Genomic DNA, 26,730 nt, shown 5'->3' with positions numbered 1-26,730 from the left:
TTGTGTAAGTTGGACATGGCAGGGAGTGTTGCTACATCCTGGCCTGGTGTAGCCAGTCATATCCTGTGACTTAACCACACACAGATTCAGACGCGAAACTACCACATTCAGGTACATGCATCTGAGTTGCTGGCTATGGGCGCCAGATGAAATGAGGGCCTTTTCGTCAGCAGTGCGATGTTGCCCTTGCTCCTTTTCCTGAGCTAACATTGACAGGGGAAGAGTGGTTGATAGAAGTGGATTGAGGTGAAAAGCAAGTGATCCAATGATCACACCGTCTGCATCTCCGAAACCATGACACACAGCAAGATGATGGTGTGCTGGGAATTGAGAAGGGACATAGATGATATTCTCAGTGACTCTGTCATAGGCCCTGTCACAGCTGATACTGTGACACTGGAGACTGCCACATCCTTACATTGAATTGAATTAGCTTTATTGTCCCATGTAGTCACATGAGCTCAATGAAAGGTTTACAAGTTTCCAATTACGGCATCATCTTAGCTGCAAAGTACCTAGGTACAGATTCCTCAGTACAAGTTCTTAGGGAAAAAGACTAGAAAAATAAAGAAATAAAAAGTCTAGCATTGCAGATTGTAGGAGTAAATTAGAAAATAGGAAATAAAAAGTTCAAAACAACAGTCCTTCCAACCCAGCCCATGCTGGCACCTAGCCTCCAGTCTGCACCAGACCTTGACTCCAGACCACTGGGCTTCACCTCGAGGCTGTCGTGGCTGGGAGACTGTTTCGGAATCACCTCGGATGTCCACACTGAGGCCATGTCGGGTTGAAAGACCATTGTGCCAGGCCGGGAGACCGTCATGCCAGGCTAGAAGACATGTGCGAGTGAGTGACCAGAGTGTCAGGGATTGTATGGCACTTGTGTGTTGGTGGGCGGATGGGGGTGATGTACCTGCCAAGGCTGAATAGCTGAAGGTTAATGTGGATGCAGTGGGAGCTGAGTGTGGAACCGGCCTCATTTGATATGTGTCTCCTTAGAACGTCTGCACTCTTCCACTGTAGCTGACCTGTCCAAACAGCCCAATCAAAAACTGTAACTCATCTTGTCAGGAGCCATTGAGGGCTTTTACAACTGTACATTGACCAGAGGCAGCAGAGGTTAAACCTTGGGTCTGTCACCAGCTGTTTTACTGTTTCATATAGTTTAGGTCGGCATGAGGTGGAGCTTTTTTGAAGAGGAAAATCAGAAGAGAAAAGCATGTTGAAGCCATAGCAAACGGTGGGCAGGAACAATACGAAGATTCTGGGCAACCAGTCACTGTCAATATTTTTTTGGTTCCAAGATTGTTTTTGAGTAAACATCAAAGATATAACCCTGGATTTACAATTGAAAATCATTCCAGAGGATTCAATCAAAGTCAGGAATATGATCAAGTTTTGGACTCGAGCTGCTGGAAGATGCATGTTTGTCTTGAGGCAAATCTGCTTTTATCCCAGGTGCAGATGCTGTTGGACTAGCTGCCTTGTTATCACCCTGCACTAACCGAGGTCAGGCATTTTCCAGAGCTGTGTGAAAATTGTCCTGTGAAACCAATTTTCTGTAAGCTCCAGCAAAACGTATTTGCAACAAATCCGCAAATTACAAGGTTATTTATCAGCTCGGATAGTAGCGTGAAAAAAAAAGATGATCTGAAAGCACAACTGCTGTTATGTAATCGATTCTTGCCACAATTATGTATCTTCACCTTCAAAATGACATCAGAAAGGAAAGATAAAGCTAAAGGCACTATGCGTAAAGGTGCATAACATTCACAACAATACTAATGAATCAATAATAGAGATAGACATGAACAATAATTAAGAGCAAAATAAAGTGCTGGAGCATCTCAGCAGGTCTGGCAGCATCTGTGGAAAGAGAAACAGAGCTGATGTTTACAGTCCAGAATGAGTTTTGTTTCGAAGTCGGAAATGAGTGAGTTTGATCTGACAATTATTGTGGAGACATAGCTGCACAGTGACAACATTGGGAATTAAATGTTCCAGGATTCTTAAATTTTAGATCAGAAAAACAACGTGGAAGGGAGTTGAGAGTAGCCTGGTAATGAAGGATGGATTTAAAGGCCGTCTAATTAAAGAGGAAAGGCCTCGGCTTCAGAAATTGAGGTGTAGTTTGACTGGAATCAAGTTAGTACAAGGACAGAGAAAATGGTGCAAGATTTTATGAGCTATCTAATAATAGTTGTATTGTAAGGCAGAGCACAAATCAGGAAACAGAAGTGCATGTAACAGTCATACAATAATCAGGGGTATTTTAATGTTCATATTGCCTGAGCAAACAGAATCTGCAGTAATAGTGTAAGGGACTAGTTCGTAAATTGTATATACAAAGATAATTAGCTATATCTATTTGTCAGAGAATCAACTAAGAAACAAAGATTTAGATCGATGCTAATTTATCTGAGTGGCTGATAGAGCTGGTCGTTGTGTCACCATATATCAATTCTTTCTGAAAACCACTTCTGGACAGACTTAAATCAATTTTTTTGATCAATAAATTAGATCTGATCCTACCGAAGTAAAAGATAAAGAAAATGTCTACAAAATAAGACAAAGGTGAGTTACAATGGTATCCCGTTTTCATCCAGTTTTTATCCCTGTATATTCCGAATTTTGGGACCAACGTATCTCTTATTCGAGATTTGCTTTACAATGCTATATAATGCATGTGGCAGGAAGATGACCATATATTTTTTAATCCTCGAAATCCAGCATTATTTTTTATTTTCCTTATTCATTCATGGGATGAGGGTGTCGCTGAATAGGCAGCATTTATCCCTTATTGCCCAGAGGGCAGTTAAGAGTCAACCACATTGCTGTAGGTCTGGAGTCACATGTAGGCCAGACCAGGTAAGGATGGCAGATTTCCTTCCCTAAAGGACATTAGTGAACCACATGGTTTTTTTCTGGCAATCAAAATGGATTCATGGTCATCATTAGATTCTTAATTCCAGATATTTATTGAATTCAAACTCCACCATCTGCCGTGGCAGGATTCAAATCTGAGTCTCTGGAATAACACACCAGCGATAATACCACTAGGCCATCGCCTCCCCTAACAATCTTTGATTGTTATCTTCCAGCAAAAATATTCTTCAGTATTATGATCCTTCCAGGCTTAATCTTTGGAAGTAGATGTATTCCACAAAAGCCTCTACTATAGGATGTTAATCTTGTTATTTGGTTCTAACCTCTTTAGAACTCAGACAAACTCCTCCAACATGAAAAGAAAAGCTCTCACTCTAGTTTTTGATGTACAAAGATTCCACACATTCCTATTTGGCATGTATTAAGTAATTCATACTGACTACAAACAATTGGAAATGATCTGTCAAAATCTTCTCGTAAGTATGCCTCCCTGACTACAGCAGCTACATGCGAAGATCCAAGGATAGAGTTTCAAAATGCCACACACACCAGGCTCTCAGATGATTTCCAGGTTTAACTAGAAACAAAGCTGTTTCTCTAGATTTACAAATGAATATTATTGAATCAAGTTTGAAGATAGTCTTCACATCGATCTCATTTATTTTGGTCATAGCCAAGCAGAGCATGTTCAACAAACTAGGTCATTTGAGGTCCAGCTGCAACAGATTAAGAAGAGTATCATCAGAGTGATCCAAACACATTGAACAAGATGCTGAGTGACCATATTCCAGGTCAATCAGAGAAAAACTAGAGCTCGTAAAACCAAGAATGTAATTTTCAAAGCCAAACAAGTGATTGTTCCATAAGCTCCACTTGGAGATATGCTTGATCATGTACATTCAGGTTACATTGGCACAGAAAATTCAAGGGATTAGCAGGTGAATCTATCTATTCGCCTGGTACCTATAAGACATTGATCAACTGAAATCATGTGAAACATCAACTCCATCAACTTCAAGAGAACCTTTTATTCCACATCCAGTTCCTTCTGATGCAAGATCACAACCAGTATTTTCCATGTCCACATCATGGTGACTGACTTTTCCCAATTCCTGTGAGGCAAAGCAAAGATAGTGCAACAGTTGTTGGCATGTTAATCACCACATTCAATATTTTGGTGTTCCTAAGTATATTGTGTCCACAATATACTTGTGCAACCTTCCAGGATTTGCAGGAAGTAGGGGCTTCATCACATTACCTTTTCTCCTCCCTATCCTCAAGTCTGTAATCATTGATTACAAAGCTGCATACCAGAATTGTCAGATAGCCTGCTAAACCTCTATGCTGTTCCTCAAAGCAATGGTCTATCCTTGCTGGTAGCTCTCCTATTGGGAGAATAGATCTACATAGTTCTTCATTCATAAACTGTCCCAGCAATCCACATGTACAGCATGCATCCCTAGAAAGAACAGAGAAAATGATACAAGAGCATGATCAATGAGCATGTGAACAGTTATTCTAATTTGAACCAGGACAAAGTATCAGAGTTTGAGACCTTATGAGTACACGGATTAACAGAAAGATACTACGATGTTGTGTACTGCCTAGGTTATAAAACATTGTCACACATACTGGTTAATCCTATGATGAAACAGATGACAAATCTGGGTTTTACATGACAAACCATCCATCATAACAGATGAGTCTGATACCAGAAGTGTCAGACCAGACATTAGCCAGACATCTATTATGCATGATGCACATTCATTCACAACAAAGTACACTGCAGAGTGAAACTACACAGTCAAGTGATGATCTTTGCATAAAGACTACATCCAGTTGTGTTGTACGTCTGCCAAAGAGTTATCTTAATGCATAAAGACATGGTGCTAATGTACATCCTTCTACATATTAATCAGAACAGATTTCCTGTCCTTCAGAGGGAAAAAAAGGGATATTGCATTATTGCACAGATCTCAGAAAGGCACTCTATATTTAAGACAGCTAGATGAGTTCATATGTGAGCAACAGTATAAGAGGTCTCCATGTAATAGTAATTAAGGATATAACCCAGGCTGAATATGCAAGTCTGAGCAGCCATATTAGTGTTACATAATTAGTTGTGAATAAACTTTCACATTTCTGACCCATTACAACCCTGACCATGGTTTACGTTAAGATTTAGAAAACTACAAAGTACATCAATGTTCTTCAGTATTCTAGGGTTTTTAGAGTCTTGCTAGACTGTCTCCTTCTTGATGGTTCTTTGAAATTGAGGAGAGTATGCTTCTACTCCGGTTTAATGAGCTGTGAAAAAGCGGATAAATCCAATCTCATAATCTGAAGACTCTGCTACATGTGGAGCAGGTGATGTTTGATGATATGGGTAGATAGGTTAGAAACTGCATTAGCAATGAGGAATGGATTTTGACCAACTTAAGCCCCAAGGCCCAAGATGGCTGATGTTTTTGTTCTCCCAAAAAATAAATGTCTACTTCACCACCCGCCCTACCGCCCAAAGTTCCCTCAAAGCTGCATGGCTGTGCATGCGTGCAGCCATTCTGAGGTTCCACCTACAGTGGTGGGTTTTAGTACACCATCGCAGCGTTGATTCCTGGTTACAGTCGTCCATTGCCATGCCTGGACCTTAGGAGGCCCTCATAGCCGGAAAGAAAATTAGAGGGAATGCTGCTCCCAATCCTCCTAAACACCACCCCCGCCCCCCCCCCCCCCCCCAACATTTCCACTCTCAGTTCAATTTCATTGCCCCTGTGTCATTGTAGCACAGAGCTGATATGAATAATTGGTTTGGGTTGTTTCAAAATAGCAAAGCTGTTTAGATTTAGACTGTGATAATGCTGTAATTTGTCACAGCTGTTAGGAAACTTCAACTGAGGTTCAAAATTCCCCTGGAGGAGTTGCTGCTTTTGATATTTCACAACATAAAAGCCTAGTGATGGGTATCCTGTTAATGGAAACAGTTGGTCAGACACTAATTAACTCCCATGCATTCCACAGGATTTGCAAAATATGAATGATGGGGTAAAGGAACATTTTGTTTTACAGTGAGTTATTGGCCATGTTTCTATTAGAGACTTCTAGATAGGCAGCCCATATTTACTGGCGGTAATTGTAGTGTCAAGATGCTCTGTTAGTAGGTTCCGTAAGCATTAGTATAGGTGAGTTTGTGTTGAAGTGTTAAACCTAACATGAACTTAAAAGATTTGGCTTTTTGAGGTGGAATTATCCCTTCTCTGAGGTGGTGAGAGTGGTGAGTGAGATGACTTAATTGGGCAAGAATCTAGAAATCAAATCCTGAATGTCAAGAAAATCTCTTCCAAACTGGACGAGTTTAGAAACTTGTGTTGTACTGTGAAGCTTATTTTCATGCATTTATAGCTTATTAATACCCCAACTTATCCTAGCAATGTTCCAGTTTCTAACTCTCCCCTCCCCCATTGAGAAACTGATGGCATAAAAACATGATCAGTAAAACAAAGCAGGTACCTGGCATCTTGTCTCGTCAGCATTAGCTGGAGCATGAGAAATGACCATGCCAGCCATTTGCCTTCTTTTTACATGGAACAGCTTCCTCTTTCCAAGGCCCTGTGTGGTAAATAATCACGCTGTACCTGGCCATTCAACTTTGCAGTTCAGCATTGGAAAATGATAAGCCTCACAACATCATCAGACTTGGTCTCAGCCCAACTCTGCCATGATTTCAGGTCTTTAAATTCTTTGAGTTGAGAGATTATCAGGGCTTGGATGCTTGTAGCTGGAAGTTGGTACTCAGGAAAAGCCTCAATCTAAACAGGAATTTTAGCACTAAATTGGAGGCAGGCAGTCCTTGTTCATCCAGAGAGTGGTAGTGGTCTGGAATGCACTGCCTGGAAGGGTAGTTTAGTTGGGTAAGCTCAAAAACTTTCATTATTACTTGATGGTCGCCTCAAATGTCATAACATTCAAGGCTACCAGCCTACTGCTGGAAAGTGGGACTAGTGCAGATTTAGTGTGATTCTGGCGGTACAGACTCAGTGGGCCAAAAGGCCTCTTCTGTACTGTACAATTCTATGAAGAGAGACTGTTGATTAGAGAAAATGGATACAAGTTTGAGGAGACCTTGGATGAATTAGCGCTAATGATAATGGGAGAACAGCACAATTCAATGGAGCTTACTGTGTTGGTTGTCCATTTTTGTCTCCCTTCACTACATGAAGAGTCCTACTCTTCCTGGGAAGACCAATTATGCTATTTTCTACTCTTGGGAATGAGAATTCAAATGTCCACCAACCTCCTCCAACCAGATTGGGACGTTTTGGCCCAATTGTGGACCATGTTTCCCTGCAATGCAAGAAAAAGAAGGATTGAGTATGGTGGAAGCTGATGCAAGAGTTGTTATTGATCATGTGTGAGTAGGAAGTGTAAAAGGAATTGTTAGTATTTGCAGAAGGTGTGGTGATTACAAGTCCTTAAGTAAACATGATGTACATGTTGCTGAATGTTGTAGTCCATCACCCTTGGTGAGAAGCATGTTCAGAGGCAAGTTTAGAGTAAATGATGGCCCTGTGTGAGTGAACGACCATGGAAGACAATGCCATATACTTTTGTGGAGCAGAGATCATTGAGCTTCTTTCTGCACCACTGGATGGTCCTTTTCAGAGTAGAGATAGCACTGAGACATACTGACAGCTCTGTCCAAGCTGATTAAGTCTGGGGGGAGTGCGGATTCTTATTGCAGCCAGTGGGAAGAGGACTGACCTTCTGTCTATCACTCCACCCACACTCGAAATCTTTCTCCATGAAATGAGGATAATGCGTAGTTTTCTTCATTGCCATCTGATCATAGTTTAGAGACAAACACCATTGTATGAGGGATGGGTTTTTTTTCTTTATTCATTCATGGAATGAGGGTGTTGCTTGCTAGGTAGCATTTATTGCCCATCCCTAATTGCCCAGAGGGCAGTTAAGAGTCAACCACATTGCTGTGGGTCTGGAGTTGCATGTAGGCCAGACCAGGTAAGGATGGCAGTTTCTTTCCCTAAAGGACATTAGTGAACCAGATGGGTTTTTCCCAACAATCGACAATGGATTCACAGTCATCATTAGATTCTTAATTCCAGATATGGTCTGGACAGCTGTGCAGCTGGGCTATACACATGGCTGCAAAGCCTGGAATATCTCAGCAGTAGTGAACACATCTGTCCCACTTGCGATGTGATTTAATGAGAAACAAGTCCAACATCTCACTTACATAAATATTGAGGAGAGAAGCTTATGATTGTTCGAAGTAACTGGCCCAGGCCATGGTGGAAACCATACCATGAAACTCATTGGCCACTGTTTTATTATTTCAATTGGGAAAATCTCAGCTTTTGTTATTTTTGTCTGAGATCAATTTGTGAATCTTTAGCCTGATGTATAAAAGGGCTCACTCTTTGAACTTCATTTGATATATTTCTTTTACTTAATATTCTTAGCTCATTCTAAGCTGCCTATATCCAGTTTGGTAGCAGGAGGGCTAATAATTTTCATATCTGAAATTTTGCGTAAGATATATACCAGATTCTCTAGACCATGATGAATTCATTCAAAATGTAAAACTATTTGGGAAGAGTCAACATTTTCATGGCCATTTCTTTGGTGATGTTGAAGAGAAAGATTATAGGTAATATGTGTGAGCAAGCGTGTAATATGTATTGTGTTTGTGCATGTGTGCATATATGTATGCTTTAAGGCTGTTTGAGATGGATTCTCCGCATCAGCTGGGAGGACAGGCATGCTAACATCAGCATGCTTGGAGAAGCCAATTGCACCTGCACTGAGGACATGATCATCCAACTGAATCTGCTGGGCTGGTCGCATGCCTAGGATGCCTGAGTTACAACTGTCAAAGCAAATGTTCTTCACCCAGTATAAGGAACACAGTCAAATGAGAGGAGGATCAATGAAGCATTTTGAAGACTCCCTGAAGGCTTAGCTCAAGAAATGCAATATAGACGTCAAAGCCTGGAAGACCCTCACTCAGAAGAAACTGACTTGGAGAAAATTCCAGTATGATGGGACACAACTCTTCGAGAACAGCCGCCGGCAAGAGAAAGTAGGGAAAAGAATCTGGAGAAAGGAATATAAGCACTTTCAATGCCAAGAAGCAGTTCCATCTCTCAGAAACGCCTGTCAAATGTGTGGTCAGGTTTGTAGTTCTAGATCCACAGAATCCATGACCAGTGACGCAGAATTTGCTACCTGGATAATGTACTTGTGAGCAAGTGATTGCCAGTACATTATACATGCAAACTTTCAATCCTTCTCCAGCTGAAGGTAAATACACAGCTTGTTCAAAACATTTATTTGAAGGACGATTAAGAAGGTGACATTGGTGGAAAGAGCCGCTTAAAAAGGGTGAATTATGTTAAAAATAAGTAGGTAAACCAGACAGCAAGCCAGACAGTAAGTCAGGAGTGTTAGGTGCTGCACGTTCAATTAAACTCTGCATCTTAGTGGAATTCAGGGGAAAATCTGGGAAGGAGGAATTAAAGTTACAATGGCTGTATACTCAATTAAAAGATTTGCCCATGGTTATTTTTCTTTTGAAAAGTATTAAAAGTTAGTATGGTAGTGACATGTCTGCCAGAGATTAAATTGTAATTATCAGAGAGGGAATTGCTGGTGTAAGGGTTCAGATGGGAACGCAATGAAGAAGCAGACACAGGTACTGAAAGCTAGGCTTTATGTAAGTTGCCTAGAAACTGCAAGAGATGGATGTATAAAGTTGTCAGAAGATTTTATTACTGATATTTGTAGCAGAATTTACACATCACACGATGGATATAACAAGGTGGGAAGTCAGATTTGCTAACAGTCTGGAGGACAAAATTCTTTCTGCTTTCTCTCTCATCCCTACCAATGTCGAGCTGCTGCTATTAGAAGTGATGTGCAGCAGCTGGGATTTCTCAAGAAAACAGTTCCTGCATGCACAGTGCAGTGACCAGATTCACTTTCATTTGCAAAAGCAACTAAATTCAGGAATGGCACTGAGGGGAGAGAGAAACAGATACTCTTACACAAGATGGCAATGGTCTGAAAAGTTAATGCTGAGCAATGGGTGCCGCTACCACAGGGTAAATGAATTGGCCAGGCTAAATTGCCCATAGTGCCCAGTGATGTTTAGGTTAGGTGGGTTAGACATGGGAAGTCAGGGGTAGAGGAATAGGTCTGAGTGGGATGCTCTTTGGAGTGTCGGTGTGGAATTGTTGGGTTGAATGGCCTGTTTCCACACTGTAGGGATTCTGTGATTCTATGACGGGATGACATCTAATGTGATTAAACTTCTGAAGAAGGGTGTTAGAAATAAACCAGGGCATTACAGATCACAGAATGGTAAGGAAACTATTGGAGAAAATTCTGAAGGAGAAATTAATCTTCATTTGGAAAGGCAAGGTTTGATGAAGGATAGTTAGCGTGGCTTTGTCAAAGGAAGGTCATGCTGAACAAATCTGGTTGAATTTTTTGAGGATGTGTCCTGGTGTATAGATGAGGATAGTGTAGTTGATGTCAAAGGCTTTGCTGAAATCCATGTAAACTACAAGGTCCCACATGGGAAACTAATAAAGAAGGTAAACACACAGGGGAACCAGGGGAACTTGACAAGTAGGATCCAAAATTAGCTTTGTGATAGATGACAGATGGTGATAGTTGAAGACTGATTGTGTGATTGAAAACTAGTGTCCAATGGCATATTGCAGGGATCAGCATTAGGCCCCTAAATATAAATAATATAGAAGAGAATGTGGGAGGGATGATAAATATTTTTGCAGATGATACGAGAACTGGTTAGGTGGTTGACAGTGAGGAAAAACTTACAGAAAGATGTAAATGGTTTGGTCAGATGAACAGATCAGTGGCAGAGGCAATTTAACCCTTATAAATGTGAATTGATGCAAAATAAGAAGACAATGAAATATTCAATGAATGGTAGGACACTAGGAACCTCAGAAAAACAGAGGGATCTTGAGGGGTTGGTTCACAGAGCCCTGAAGGTGGCAGGCAGGTTTATAGGGATCGCTAAGAAAGCATACGGGATACTTGTCTTTGTCAGTCGAGGCAGGGTGGTTATTTGGAGCTGTACAAAACTTTTGGTTAGGCCACAGCTGGAATACTGTGTGTCGTTCTGGTCACCACACCGTAGGAAGGATGGGATTTCAGTGAAGTGACAGAGGATGTTCACCATCATGTTTCCTGGGATGGAGTGCTTTAGCTATGAAGAGAGACTGTATAATCTTGGGTTGCTTTCTTTGGATCAGAAAAGGGTGGGGGGAAACCTGATAGAGGTATATAAATTTATGAGGGGGAAGGACAGGGTAGCTATAAAGTGCTGGCTCTCCTTAAATGAAGGATCAATATCAAAGTGATACACTTCTAAGGTGAAAGGCTGGAGCTTTAGAGGTGATTTGAGGAAAATCTTCCTACCCACAGGATGGTGAGGGTCTAGAATGCACTGCCTGGGAGTTGAGACAGATAATTTCACAACGTTTTAAAAAGTACTTGGATGAGCACTTGAAATGTCATAACATTTAATGCAATGTGCCTAGTGCTAGAAAATGAGAATAGTGCAGATTCGGTGTAGTTTTTACGATATAGACTTGATGGGCAGAAAAGCATCTTCTGTACTATATGATTGAGTGTCTTATGCGTCGACCACTGTTATCAGGTACCAGCTTGGGATCTCAAAGAGGGCTTTCTTGTGTATTAATACATAAACATAGTTATAAAGAGTTTTTACCTTGTTGCTATCAGACACTAAACTAGTTAAGCCAAGAACCAAAAACAAAGTTGCTGGAAAAGCTCAGCAGTTCTGGCAACATCTGTGAAGGAGAAAACAAAGTTAACGTTTTGGGTCCGGTGACCCTTCCTCAGAACCTCCTGGTTAGACTATCAACTGATTTTCCTCTACCATATGAGAAGAATAAAGCCCTATAGATCCCCACACTTAAATAGGATGGTGGCAATGAATCTAGTAAGCAATAATAGAGAGCTTATGGTGAGCAGTGGTTCAGATTGTTCATACATCAGGTTCCAGTGAAAGTGAGAGACAGAGAGATAACACTGACGAGGACCATTTTAACCCATGTCACGTTGTGGGAATCCACATGCTCAGGGAGAATGCTGGTTTTTACAATCCACTCAATGGGGAAAACTGACAGATTTGAGTGAAACGTTGGTTTTTACTCAGAGCCTACCCTTCCCTGGAGCCAGTGACAAATTGATTGGATTCATTGTGGAGTTAGCAAGCATGATAGATAAAGGAGAGTCAGAAGATGTAATATATTTACATTTCCAAATGACATTTGATAAGTTACCACAAATAAGGCTACTTATAAGATAAGAACTCGTAAGAGTGTTGAAGGAGGAATAGTAGCATGGATAGATGATTGGCTAACTAATAGAAGACAGAAAGTTGGCATTTTGGGAATGGCAACCTGCAACTAGTGGAGTTCACAGGGATCAGTGCTGGGACCATAATTATTTATATTTAAATGACAAGGGAAGTGAATGTACTAACAGCAAGTTTGCGAATGACATGAAAATAGGTGTAACGGCAGTTAGTAAAAATAATTGCAGAGTCTGCAGAGGGATGTAGACAGGCTGTGTGAGGGTAAAAAAAATGCCATATTGCAATATAATGTTGGAAGATGAGAGGTAATGCAATTTGACAGAGGTTTATAAGAGATGAATATTATTTAATTGGAAAGAGACTGAAGAAAGCTGCAGCACAGAGATTTGGGGTCCTCCATCATGAATCACAAAAGGCTAGCACCCAAATTCAGCAGGTAATAGAGAAAGCAAATGGACTGTTGGCCTTTATTTCAAGGGAATGGAGTATACAAACCTACAATCAAGTATAGGCCACTCGGCCCTTTCAGCCTGCATCACCATTCAATAAGATCATGGGTGACCTAATTTTAACCCCAACTCTACATTCTGTATATCCCTGATAATTTTTCATCCCCTGCTATTCTACCTACCTTTGTCTTGGAAATATTTCAAAATGCTGCACTTTTGAGGAAGGGAATTCCAAACTCTTACAACTTTCTTGAGAGAAAAAAAAGTTTTCTTATCCCAGTTTTAAACCAGGATCCCTAGTTCTAGATTCTTCCACAAGAGGAAGCATGCTTTAAACATCCATCAAGTGAAGTCCCCTCATGATCTTATATTTTTCAATTAAGTCATCTTGAACTCCTCTAATCTCCAGGGGATACAAGCCCAGCCTGTCTAACTTTGCCTCCTAAGGCTCATTCCAGGTATCAGTCAAGTAAACCTTCTCTGAACTGCTTCCAAAGTGTTAACGTCCTTCCGTAACTATGGTAATCAGTACTGTATAAAAATAGGGAAACCTTGCTAAAATTATACAAGGCACTAGGCAGACTACACCTGGAATAGTTTCGGTCCCCTTGTTTAAAGAAAGATATATTGCCATTGGAAGCAGTCCACAGAAGGTTCACAGGGTTCCTGGCTATGGATGAATCTTCTTATGAGGAGAGGTTGAGTAAGTTAGGCTTATACCCATTGAAGTTCACAAGAATGAGAGTAGACCTTACTGAAATATTATAAGAATACAAAAATCTAAGGGTGCTTGACAGGGTAGACAAAGAGAGTTTGTTTCCTCTTGTGTGAGAGTCTAGAACCAGAGAGCACAATCTCAATGTAAGAGGCATTTAAGACAGAGATGAGAAGGAGTTCCTTCTTTCAGAGAAAAATACAGTGGGCTGTAGAGGCTAGATTGTTAAGAATACTCAAGGTTGAGAGAGACTGATATTTAATTAGTAAGGGAACCAAGGGTTATGGGGAAAAGATAAGTAAGTGAAGCTGAAGTCTGTAAGATCAGACATGCTTTCATTGAATGGTGCAGCAGTCTTGATGGCTGATTGAGCTACTTCTGCTCTTGGATCTTAAGATCAAACCTTGCTCAAAATGCTCCTTTTTCAATCCAAGTTCGAGTACCCACCTGCATCTGTTGTATCCAAGTAGAAATGCAGATTGGACATTCTTGTGCTTAACTGTCTTTTATTGCAGAAATAAATGGACAGTATAAATATAACTATTAAAACTAAACAATCTCGACAGTACTGGCACTTTGGAGATTTAGATTCTATACACTGTTAGCGCACAGGTTGATGCTATTGTACTCAAGTGGTAATACCTTCTGGAAAGACAGCCTGGACAGCCCTTTAAACATGACTTCAGGACAGGTCACGTGACCTTTTAATTTGACTTCAAATTAAAGACACATCCCCAAAGTATGCAATTCTGCAGGTTGTAAGATTGTTAACATTCTATTAATTTGTATTAATTCAGGGAGGTATCCATTGGGTTAATGCATTTGTCATTTTATTGCAGACGCTATGACAACCATAAAACTGGGACTTTTATTTTGTACAAGAGCCTTTTGCGAGAATTTGAAGTTCATGTGCGTCAGTGGGATTGTGGCAGCCGCCACTATGCTGTATCATGTAACTGTGGAGTGGTTGCCAGGGAGGGTGATGACATCATTGCATTTGACATGTGCAACGGGCACTTTCAAGAAACCAGGCCTCATTTGTCAGTGAAAAGCAGTGGACCAGAACCACATCATATCAAAATAATGGACGCACACCAAGGAAAGAAGATCACTGTGTGTACTTCAGTTTTAAATCGTGACTCAATTGTTGATCTTCATGTACTTTTGATTTTATTGCTTAGATAAAAACAAAACTGCAGCATCCTCAAACCTGCTTCCCCCATTCTATAATATCAAGACTTCATTAGTTTGTCTTTTGAATTCCACATTCCCATCTACCCCCGATAATCTTTGATGTCCCCTGCAAAACAATACCTAATGTCTCAACAAACTTTAATGACCCTGTCTCCATTTGCAGAAAGTTGCAAAGTCACGTAAACCTCAGAGAGAAAAAAAATCATGCATTTAATCTTTCCCTTATCATTTACAACCTCCTACATATTCTTCATAACATACTTTCCACTGTCTTGGTGCCATTGGCAAATTTAACTACCATGCCTTTCCTGCCCTCATCTATAAGACAATAGGAAATAGGAACAGGAGTAGGCTGTTCAGCCCCTCAAGTCTGTTCCACCATTCAATAGTTCATGACTGATCCGACATTCCTCATGTCCACTTTCCTGTCCTTTTCCAAAAACCCTTGATTCACCCACTTATCAAGAATCTATTTATCTCAGCCTTATATATAGACAAGGATCCCACAGCTCACTGTGGCAAGGAGTTCCAAAGACTGTCAACCCTCTGAGAGAAGAATTTCCTCTTTATTTCAGCCTTAAATTTGTGCCTCTTTATTCTGAGACTGTTGCTTTCTGACCCTACACTCTCCCACAAGGGGCCACATCATCCCAGCATTTACCCTGTGAAGCCCTTTAGGAATCTTGTATGTTTCAATGAGATCACCTCTCATTCTTCTAAACTTTAGTGAGTAGAATCCCAACCTGAAGACAAACCTCCATACCAGGGATCATCCTGGTGAACCTTCTCTGAACTGCCTCCAATGAAATGATTTATTTCTTTACATAAAGGGACGAAAACTGCTCACAGTACTCCAGATGTGGCCTCACCAGCACCTTGTACAGTTGCAGTAAGACTTCCCTATTCTTATACTCCACCCCTATTGAAATAAAGTCCAACATTCTATTAGTCTTCCTGATTAACGGCTGCACCTGTGTGTTAGCTTACTGTGTTTCATGCACAAATACCCCCAAGTCCCTTAGAGTTGTAGCTTTCTGCAGTTTTTCTCCATTTGAAACCATCACATTTTGAACAACTATTAATTGCTATTACGATTATGTACCATCAAATTTGTATTATCTGTGGCATTTTTTAATCCTATTCTTTGTGTCTTTAATTCTAGATTGTAATGAAGTAAGTATAGTTAGCACTTCTAGTACATAATTCATATTTGCTACTTAGGTTACACAATGATCTCCTTATTGGGCATTATAACACCTTTTAAAATTGCAAAACTAATTTAGTCTAATAGGTACAGCCATAACATGACATTCTCAGATTAAATTGGTAAAGTTAAAGTAATTTCTTGACGCCCTGTACAAAGAAGAGTAAAAAAAAACTTGTCTATTTGGACTCTATGCTGATCAACATTAAACTGAATGGAAGTCTGAAATTGCATCTCATTATAAAAGCAAATGCAAAGAGTATAAACTATTTATGGAGTGAATGAAAAAACATAAGAGTATCTGTACGGACTGCAGTTTGAAAACTCATTTGCACTTCAAATGTTATGTCACAAATCCTTACAGTGAACTTTAAAAATAACAGGAATACCACTTCAAATTTAGTAAAATTTAAATTTGACCAAAAATTTCTTAACTTCTTTCAAAATTTCACATAGTATTTTCTGCTAGATAATGCGTTGAGGAATATTAATTAGTTGAAAGAAGTTAACATTTATATATGATTGAATATTAATAGCAAATCTATTTTAATAAATATTTAAGGCCTCTATATCCTATAAATGTGTCGCCTATTCTTGTATATTTTTCAAATGGCATACAACCCAATGGATATACAAAATATTCTTAGTCCATAATACCACATAATAGTCTCCAGAAGATAGTACAGTCTGCTCTAACAAGAATTAGCTGTACTCTTCTACTATTTCAAAACTTGTGATTAGATACAAAGGAGGAAGAAAACAATCCTTTTAACAGTGAACAGAAATTTCAGGGAATTCTATGATGACATTTGACTAAAAAGTGGTTTCATTCTTTTAATATTATTGAAGTATTATACTAGAAACTGCAATGTGTTCACATTTTCCGAATGTATTTTCCATTTTTTTAAAACAGTAACTTAATAAAATAAGCTAATGTACTTAAAGCATTAAGTCATATTTCGTTATTTATTTTGACTTTTTGGGTATCTGTTTCAATAGATCATGTTCCCGTCAGGAGCATTTGTTCGTTCAGATGTAAGTGACTGGGGAATGAGCATAACAGTACGGGCTCCCAGCATAGATTTCAACAATACAAGAGGTCTCTGTGGAATCTTTGACCGAAACAGTAATAATGACTTCCATGGTGCCGATGGGGTTCCATTGGCAGCTGCATATTGGAATAATGCCCCTGACGATTTCATCGAGGAATGGAGGTATGCATTAGACCAAAATACCATTTTTGATTTCGCAAAAATAATGCAATGTCAATTGAAAATGGAAGTTGACATAGTATAAAGTGATGGATTATACTACTTGTGTTGGAGACTGACTGTTGTTGACTTGTTCCACCTTGTCACTACTGGAAATAATCAAACCATCAAGAAAGAATAATTTGTGGTTATATGCTGCCTGCTCCATACATATCTTTCATTTTGAAAAGTTTCAGTTAAATACTAACCCTAATTTTAGACTTTTTCATTTTTCCGCTAAGAACACAATGGCTTGAGAAATAGCAGCAAGAGGAAGCTATTCACTGTTAATGCTGTCTCCACCTTTAAATAGAATCATGGCTGAACTTCTGTATCAACTCAGCCTTCCCTCTGTAGGATTCTGAAATCCAATTTAACATCAATTGTAAGAGTCAGGATCCGACCAAATGTGAAACCACCCCAGCTATGAGTGTGGGTAAACAAGGTTCACAAATTTATTAAGTTATCAAACCAAGTACGATGGAAATGACATTGAACAAGGCATGTGGCCTCAACAGATTCACAATGGAATACCAATTCTCAGATGGCTGGGTGCTGTCTCTTCCAAAATTATTCCTCATTCTGCTATTTGCACACTGTACCACTGAAAATCAGGCCTTATTAACCCTTTCCAAATCACACGTGCAGTATGACCACTGGTATCTCTGAATTCTGGTCCAGACACTGCATGATTAGATTCGTATTGGCTGAGTGAGGCATAGAACATAGAACATAGAACATTACAGCGCAGTACAGGCCCTTCGGCCCTCGATGTTGCGCCGACCTGTGAAACCAATCTGAAGCCCATCTAACCTAAACTATTCCATTATCATCCATATGTTTATCCAATGACCATTTAAATGCCCTTAAAGTTGGCGAGTCTACTATTTTTGCAGGCAGGGCATTCCACACCCTTACTACTCTCTGAATAAAGAACCTACCTCTGACATCTGTCCTATATCTATCACCCCTCAGTTTAAAGCTATGTCCCTTCATGCTAGCCATCACCATCCGAGGAAAAAGGCTCCCACTGTCCACCCTATCTAATCCTCTGATCATCTTGTATGTCTCTATCGAGTCACCTCTTAACCTTCTTCTCTCCAACGAAAACAGCCTCAAGACCCTCAGCCTTTCCTCATAAGACCTTCCCTCCATACCAGGCAACATCCTGGTAAATCTCCTCTGCACCCTTTCCAATGCTTCCACATCCTTCCTACAATGCGGCGACCAGAACTGTACGCAATACTCCAAGTGCGGCCGCACCAGAGTTTTGTACAGCTGCAACATGACCTCATGGCTCCGAAACTCAATCCCTCTACCAATAAAACCTAACATACTGTACGCCTTCTTAACAATGCTATCAACCTGGGTGGCAACTTTCAGTGATCTATGCACATGGACACCGAGATATTTCTGCTCATTCACACTACCAAGAATCTTACCATTAGCCCAGTACTCTGTATTCCTGTTACTCCTTCCAAAGTGAATCACCTCACACTTTTCCGCATTAAACTCCATTTGCCACCTCTCAGCCCAGCTCTGCAGCTTATCTATGTCCCTCTGTAACCTGCAACATCCTTCCGCACTATCCACAACTCCACCAACTTTGGTGTCATCCGCAAATTTACTAACCCATCCTTCTATGCCCTCATCCAGGTCATTTATAAAAATGACAAACAGCAGTGGCCCCAAAACAGATCCTTGAGGTACACCACTAGTAACTGAACTCCGGGATGAACATTTCCCATCAACCACCACCCTCTGTCTTCTTACAGCTAGTCAATTTCTGATCCAAACCGCTAAATCATCCTCAATCCCATGCCCCCGTATTTTCTGCAATAGCCTACCATGGGGAACCTTATCAAACGCTTTACTGAAATCCATATACACCACATCAACCGCTTTACCCTCATCCACCTGTTTGGTTACCTTCTCAAAGAACTCACTAAGGTTTGTGAGGCACGACCTACCCTTCACAAAACCGTGTCGACTATCCCTAATCAAATTATTCCTTTCTAGATGATTATAAATCCTATCTCTTATAATCCTTTCCAACACTTTACCCACAACCGAAGTAAGGCTCACTGGTCTATAATTACCAGGGTTGTCTCTACTCCCCTTCTTGAACAAGGGGACAACATTTTCTAGTCTCCAGTCTTCTGGCACTATTCCTGAAGACAATGACGACATAAAGATCAAAGCCAAAGGCTCTGCAATCTCCTCTCTAGCTTCCCAGAGAATCCTAGGATAAATCCCATCTGGCCCAGGGGACTTATCTATTTTCACACCTTCCAGAATTGCTAACACCTCCTCCTTATGAACCTCAATCCCGTCTAGTCTAATAGACTGTATCTCAGTATTCTCCTCGACTACATTGTCTTGTTCCTGTGTGAATACTGACGAAAAATATTCATTTAGCACCTCTCCTATCTCTTCGGACTCCACACACAATTTCCTACTACTGTCCTTGACCGGCCCCAATCTTACTCTAGTCATTCTTTTATTCCTGACATACCTATAGAAAGCTTTAGGGTTTTCCTTGATCCTACCTGCTAAAGACTTCTCATGTCCCCTCCTGGCTCTTCTTAGCTCTCTCTTTAGGTCCTTCCTGGCTAACTTGTAACTCTCAAGCGCCCAAACTGAGCCTTCACGCCTCATCTCTACATAAGCCTCCTTCTTCCTCTTGACCAGAGATTCAACTTCTTTAGTAAACCACAGTTCCCTCGCTTGACCACTTCCTCCCTGCCTGACAGGTACATACTTCTCAAGGACACGCAGTAGCTGTTCCTTGAACAAGCTCCACATTTCAATTGTGCCCAGCCCCTGCAGTTTCCTTCTCCATCCTATGCATCCTAAATCTTGCCTCATCGCCTCATAATTGCCTTTCCCCCAGCTATAACTCTTGCCCTGCGGTATATACCGATCCCTTTCCATCGCTAAAGTAAATGTAACCGAATTGTGGTCACTATCACCAAAGTGCTCACCTACCTCCAAATCTAACACCTGGCCTGGTTCATTACCCAGTACCAAATGCAATGTGGCCTCGCCTCTTGTTGGCCTATCTACATACTGTGTCAGGAAACCCTCCTGCACACATTGGACAAAAACTGACCCATCTGAAGTACTCGAACTATAGCGTTTCCAGTCAATATTTGGAAAGTTAAAGTCCCCCATAACAACTACCCTGTTACTTGTGCTCCTATCCAGAATCATCTTTGCAATCTTTTCCTCTACATTAAACTCCATTTGCCACCTCTCAGCCCAGCTCTGCGGCTTATCTATGTCCCTCTGTAACCTGCAACATCCTTCCGCACTATCCACAACTCCACCAACTTTGGTGTCATCCGCAAATTTACTAACCCATCCTTCTACGCCCTCATCCAGGTCATTTATAAAAATGACAAACAGCAGTGGCCTCTGGAACTCTTCGGAGGCCTATAGAAAACTCCCAACAGGGTGACCTCTCCTTTCCTGGTTCTAACCTTAGCCCACACTACCTCAGTAGACGAGTTGTCATCAAACGCCTTTTCTGCCACCGTAATACTGTCCTTGACTAACAATGCCACACCTCCCCCTCTTTTACCACCTTCCCTGATCTTACTGAAACATCTAAACCCCGGAACCTGCAACAACCATTCCTGTCCCTGCTCTATCCATGTCTCCGAAATGGCCACAACATCGAAGTCCCAGGTACCAACCCATGCTGCAAGTTCATCCACCTTATTCTGGATGCTCCTGGCATTGAAGTAGACACACTTCAAACCACCTTCCTGCCTGCCGGTACACTCCTGCGACCTTGAAACCTTATTTATGACCTCACTACTCTCAACCTCCTGTACACTGGAGCTACAATTCAGGTTCCCATCCCCCTGTTGAATTAGTTTAAACCCTCCCGAAGAGCATTAGCAATTTCCCCCCCAGGATATTGGTACCCCTCTGGTTCAGGTGTAGACCATCCCGTTTGTAGAGGTCCCACCTACCCCAGAATGAGCCCCAATTATCCAGGTATCTGAATCCCTCCCTCCTGCACCATCCCTGTAGCCACGTGTTCAACTGCTCTCTCTCCCTATTCCTCGCCTCGCTAGCAAGTGGCACGGGTAACAAACCAGAGATAACAACTCTGTTTGTTCTAGCTCTAAGCTTCCACCCTCGCTCCTTGAATTTCTGCCTTACGTCCCCATCCCTTTTCCTACCTATGTCATCGGTGCCTATGTGGACCACGACTTGGGGCTGCTCCCTCTCCCCCTTAAGGATCCCGAAAACACGATCCAAGACATCACGGACCCTGGCACCTGGGAGGCAACACACCAACCGCGAGTCTCTCTCGTTCCCACAGAATCTCCTATCTGTCCCCCTAACTATGGAGTCCGCAATGACTAATGCTCTCCTCCTCTTCCCACTTCCCTTCTGAGCAACAGGGACAGACTCTGTGCCAGAGACCTGTACCCCATGGCTTACCCCTGGTAAGTCCCCCCCCCCAACAGTATCCAAAACGGTATACTTGTTTTTGAGGGAAATGGCCACAGGGGATCCCTGCACTGTCTGCCTGTTCCCTTTCCGTTCCCTGACTGTAACCCATCTACTTTTTTCCTGTACCTGAGGTGTGACTACCTCCCCGTAACTCATCTCAATTACCCCCTCAGCCTCCCGAATGATCCGAAGTTCATCCAGCTCCAGCTCCAGTTCCCTAACACGGTTTCCGAGGAGCTGGAGCTGGGTGCACTTCCCGCAGATGAAGTCAGTGGGGACACTAGTGGTGACCCTTACCTCCCACATTCTACAGGAGGAGCATACAACTGCCCTAACATCCATTCCCACTGTTCTGAATTCCCAGACAAAAAAAAAACTAGTAGCCTTACCAAATCAGCGCTCAGAACCTTCTTTTTTGGTTAGAGGAGGAGGATGGGTGGGAGACACTACCTCGGTAGTGTTTCGGGTAAAGCAACCGCCCAAATATATTACCTCACTTACTCCAAAAATGGAGTCACTCGAGGTAAGACTTTTATAATTGAAAAGCTCACCTTCCCAGGCTGCCCTCGCGCTTCCTCCCGGACTCCCGCCGCTGAAACAACTGAAAGGCATGTACAATGTGTGGTTACCTTCTGTTGACCATTCATTCCAGGATAGGAAACAGGATTAGCTATGTGTCTCAGATTTTGCTTATCATTGTGAATTCCTAATTAAATCAGGGACAAATTACTGTGTGTGTGTGTGTGTGTGTGTGTGTGTGTGTGTGTGTGTGTGTGTTGTTAATGAGATGAGTTGCTTTTAAAAGACTCTCTGCTTTTTAGAGGCCTCCTGCTGGCTGAGGTGGCTGTTGTGTTCGGAATGATTGCAGTTATTTGTAACTTTAAACAATGCTATATCAAAATGCAGAGGGTTATGCAGTGGATAATACTTTAAGAATCTATACAAAGTGTGTATAACATAAGTGATAGCAGTTTATCAGTACTTACAAGATGTGGTAGGTAAAAGAACACATTCAGTTGATACAGGCACGGGTAATAAAAGTCATAACGAATTGTACATTAATCACCCATTATGAGAAGTTAAATTTATACAAAAAGTACATTTAGAGAACTGATTCTGTATCAGAAATAAACTGGTGACTCCTATTTCTCATTTCCATATCTCTCAATCCTCTGACTCTCCATTAATTTACTAACACCTTCTTCATCTGGTCAACATCTAAGCACCCATAGTTCTCCAGGACAGAGGCTTCTAAGGACCCACAACAGCTTAAATGAAGAAATGTCTCCCCAACTCATTCCTAAATGACCTACTCATTCAGTCTTCTGAGATTGTGACACTTACTTTGAAGTGCTCCAGCCAATGAAAATATCTTCCACAATCTGTTACAACAAGCCCTCGAATGAATTTTGGATTTAAAGTAAACCATTTCTCGTGCTTCCAAACCCTAGCGTGTATATGTATGGTCTACTTAATCTGTCCTCAAGGGACAATTGCCTGACTCCAGAAGTCAATTTAGAAGTGTTCCAAAGTAGAATATCAGACTCGAAATGTTAGCTGTGTTTCTGTCTCTCCATACATGCTGCCTGACTTGCTGAGTTTCTCCAGCATTCTCTGTGTTTGTCTCAGATTTCTAGCATCAGCAGTATTTTACTTTTATTAACTGGTACTTTGATTTGTTTATAAAGATTAAATAGACTGCTGGACTATTTGGAGTTATTTAATATTGCTTGTGCTGTTATTTAAAAATAAAATGTTAAGATTCTTTGATTACAGAATGTTGAGATCACTTTTATACATGCAATGATGCTTCATCTTCCTTTATGGTTGTGCAGTGTTTATCGATACAAGATCTTATTGTGCTAATGCATCTTTCATTATTGATTTTACAGTTAAGGCAGAAAATCTTTTGCCTTGTAACAATTTCACATTTTATCTAAAATAACAAGACAAATTGTAACATTGTAATAATAGAGCACCTACTGTCAAGGCACATGTTTATATGTTGCTCAGAACAGTAGTTTGAAAAGAATATTTATCTTTTAACTGTGTTTGTTATAGAGTACATCCAGGAGAAAGTTTGTTTGACAAGACACCACCATCCTCTGAGAGACAAAAACGCAGAAATTATTGCGGTTGTCGAAAGGAATATGCTATGTCTCTCCATTCGTTTAATAAGCTGACCACTGAATATGGTCATTCTCATCTATCGTCTAGTTGCCAGGCATATGACAATGTGGATTTGACTTCAGTGATTCCTTTTTTGGATGTTACTGCAGAATACATAAACAATCCAGAACTGTCCATGTTCAAAAAGCGTGATGTAACTGAGTCTTCTAAAAAGTCAGAAGGACATACAGATTTGCAAAAATACTTTCAAGCACCTGGTTCCAAAAGCCAGCTGTTTATTTCTACCGGTCAGTCGGTGGGATATTCCCGATGGCCAGACATAACTGATCTTGTTGAACCAAAGATTACATTACGTAGAGTAAAAAGGCAAGATTATTATGAATACCTACCAATATTCACATTCCAGAGCCTTAGTCAAACTGATCTAGAAAGCTTAACTTACTTTTTCCCAGAAGACCATCTGTCTGGAAACCGGCCTGGTGTGCAGCCAACATGGCCAACTCCAAGTGGATTGACGTCAGCTAAAGCCCTTGAGGTTTGTCAACAAGCCCTTAGAAATTCCACAATTGGTGTGGTGTGTCAAGACTTCCTAGGAAGAAAGCTTATTGAGGCTGTGGAGCTCTGCATTTTAGACTTGCAACTTAAAGATGATCTTGCTTGGGAGGAAGGGTTGCTGGCATTTCTTGACAATGAGTGTGAAGGAAAACTCTTGGAAAAAAGACATAAATGGGCCCATGGAACAGATGTTGAAGAAATAGTTACAGCTCTCCGATGTCCAAATCGATGCAGTGGGAATGGGCAGTGTACAGCATGGGGCTGCCAGTGCTTTGCTGAGTACAGCTCCCATGACTGCAGTGTTGCTAATGGTAAGCATAAAGTTATTTTAATTGTTGTGACTTCTTGAACAAAATTATGATCTTCAAAGTACTACTTCATGTGCCAGAAGTTAAAAGTTCGTTGAAGGTTCACTCCTCTTTGACAAACCAGCTCTTTCAATTGCTTGTTTTACTGGAACAATCAATTGCAAGCAACAATGCAAATCTAACTGTAGTGGACAGATGTTCTCGTGTCTCCGATCGGAAAAAACAGTCTTCCAGGGCTATAGGAGAAACAGAGCTGAATATAGGCTGCTAAAATACACAGATCACAAATCACTAATCCTGCAGATTAGCTCTGTGGAAATGTAAAATTTTGGTTTGCTACAATGCCATATTTTGACATGTGAATAAATACCAAAGCTACTTAACTCTTTTGCATTGATTTCAGATCAGGCTAGAATTCTGACCTATGTTTTATCTTCTCCTTACTTCCTACTATTGCACATAATGTGCATTTTGTTTTCAGCTGCGCAATATGGTACAGAGAAATAGCTTCGCTTCTAGCCCTGTCACATCTCACTATTTATCCATTAGGATGAATTTGTACTTTGGATGGTCACTTGTGATTTAAATGTTGGTTGTAAAGAAAAAAGTTAATGGGCAAAAAGAATATAATGTTTGGATTAAAATTTGACACTAGACTATCCAAGTTGAATCAAAGCTAAACAAAATGTTCCTGCCACTCCCGTGTTTAATTAGAGGAAGCTGCGTCTCATCAAAGACCGGATATCAGACAAACAGTCTCAAAACAGAAGAATCAAAGGAGATTGATTCCAAAACACTACTTAGAGTCTTAATCAAAGAAAAAGCAAATTTTACATATGATGTTACATCCAGGAAAAAAAGTTAGAATTTTAGGGTGTAATAAATCTTATTGTACAAATTTGAACAACAGATGTTTAGAGACACCTCTCAGTACTGGAAAATCTTTTGTCTAGCAATCATTGTCAGTTTGTGTTTTAAGATAAATCTGCTCAGTTGAATAGTTTTGGCTTAATGATCTAGTGGCAGGAGAGAAAGCTATAATCTGTTACAATGAAGAAACAGTATACTAACACAAACAATGGAAATAATTATGAAGACTGCTTGCACACAGTAAAACATTTGATCTCTGTTGAATAGAACAGATGTTGTCATATTATATATTTGTATTATACCTGAGATTAGTTGATACCTGGACAGCAATTCCCATTGAAGACTTTAAATGCATTCAGCTACACTAAGGTATTTCTGGCTTTTCTAAAGCTGGCAGCTGGTGTTGGTTAAGTGGCTTTTAAGAAATGTTAATGTGAAGCTCAAATGCCTCAAAAACCTGGCTCCTTCCCAAATGATGCAAACTGATTTGCTTTCGGTAATTTGTGTTTGGGAAAACTCATATTTTCACCGTTACTCGGTTTTTATTTGAAATGTTCTGACTGGAGATCAAAGACGGGATAGGTAGGGATTTGGGTAATGGGATTTTGTTTTTAAATAGGATGTTGGTGATGCTGGTAAGGATAACAACTGTTGCTCATCCCTAAGTGCGCTTCAGCTGATTGGATTGCTGTGGCTATTTCAGAGAGCTGTTGAGACTCAACTACATTGCTGTGGGCCTGGAGTCATGAGTAGGCCAGACGAAGTAAGGATGGCAAATTTCCTTTCCTGAATAACATTAGTGAACAGAATAGGTTTTTATAAGAATCAATAGTTTTGCGGCTGCCATTACTGAGCTAGTTTATATTCCATTGTTTTTAATTGAGTATAAATCCTACCACTGGTGGGATTTGAACATTTACCTCCTCGAACTTTATCCTTTGCCTATGGTTTTCTTTCTCTCTTTCTCTCTCTCTGTCTTGCACACTCTCTCTGTCTCGCTCTTGCTCACTCACTCACTCACTCCTCCCCTCCTACTCCCTGTCTCTCCCTCTGTCTCTGGATTTAGGAAAACAATGATAAACAATGATGTGTGCTTATATTAGATACCTCAGACTTTCATGTCTGACAGGCTCACCGTGGGATTCTCACTGTTTCAAGGGAACTTGGTGCAAGGCAATTACTGCTGCACAGGTGCTCAAAAATTCAGTCAATGTACCACCTTGTAGTCTTCAGGAAGCCTAGAAGGAAAGCATGTGATGGTTGAATTTAATGTGTAAAAATTCATGCATTAAACAGAGTAATTCAATA

At 40.7% G+C, this 26,730-nt stretch overlaps 1 protein-coding gene across 1 annotated transcript in view; it reads left to right on the top strand.

The window, feature by feature from the left end:
- LOC109913185 (von Willebrand factor D and EGF domain-containing protein-like) overlaps positions 1-26,730 on the top strand; it is a 283,384-nt gene that overhangs the window by 113,867 nt on the left and 142,787 nt on the right. Inside the window, exons 10-12 of the mRNA XM_048599097.1 lie at positions 14,281-14,554; positions 16,839-17,053; positions 23,621-24,555. Coding sequence (XP_048455054.1) covers positions 14,281-14,554; positions 16,839-17,053; positions 23,621-24,555 — 1,424 coding nt within the window. The remainder of the gene's footprint in view (positions 1-14,280; positions 14,555-16,838; positions 17,054-23,620; positions 24,556-26,730) is intronic.

The sequence above is a fragment of the Rhincodon typus genome, chromosome 7 (genome assembly GCF_021869965.1).
Source record: "Rhincodon typus isolate 14 chromosome 7, sRhiTyp1.1, whole genome shotgun sequence".
In the NCBI taxonomy this organism is placed as follows: domain Eukaryota; kingdom Metazoa; phylum Chordata; class Chondrichthyes; order Orectolobiformes; family Rhincodontidae; genus Rhincodon; species Rhincodon typus.
This window is presented reverse-complemented; position numbering and strand designations above follow the sequence as displayed.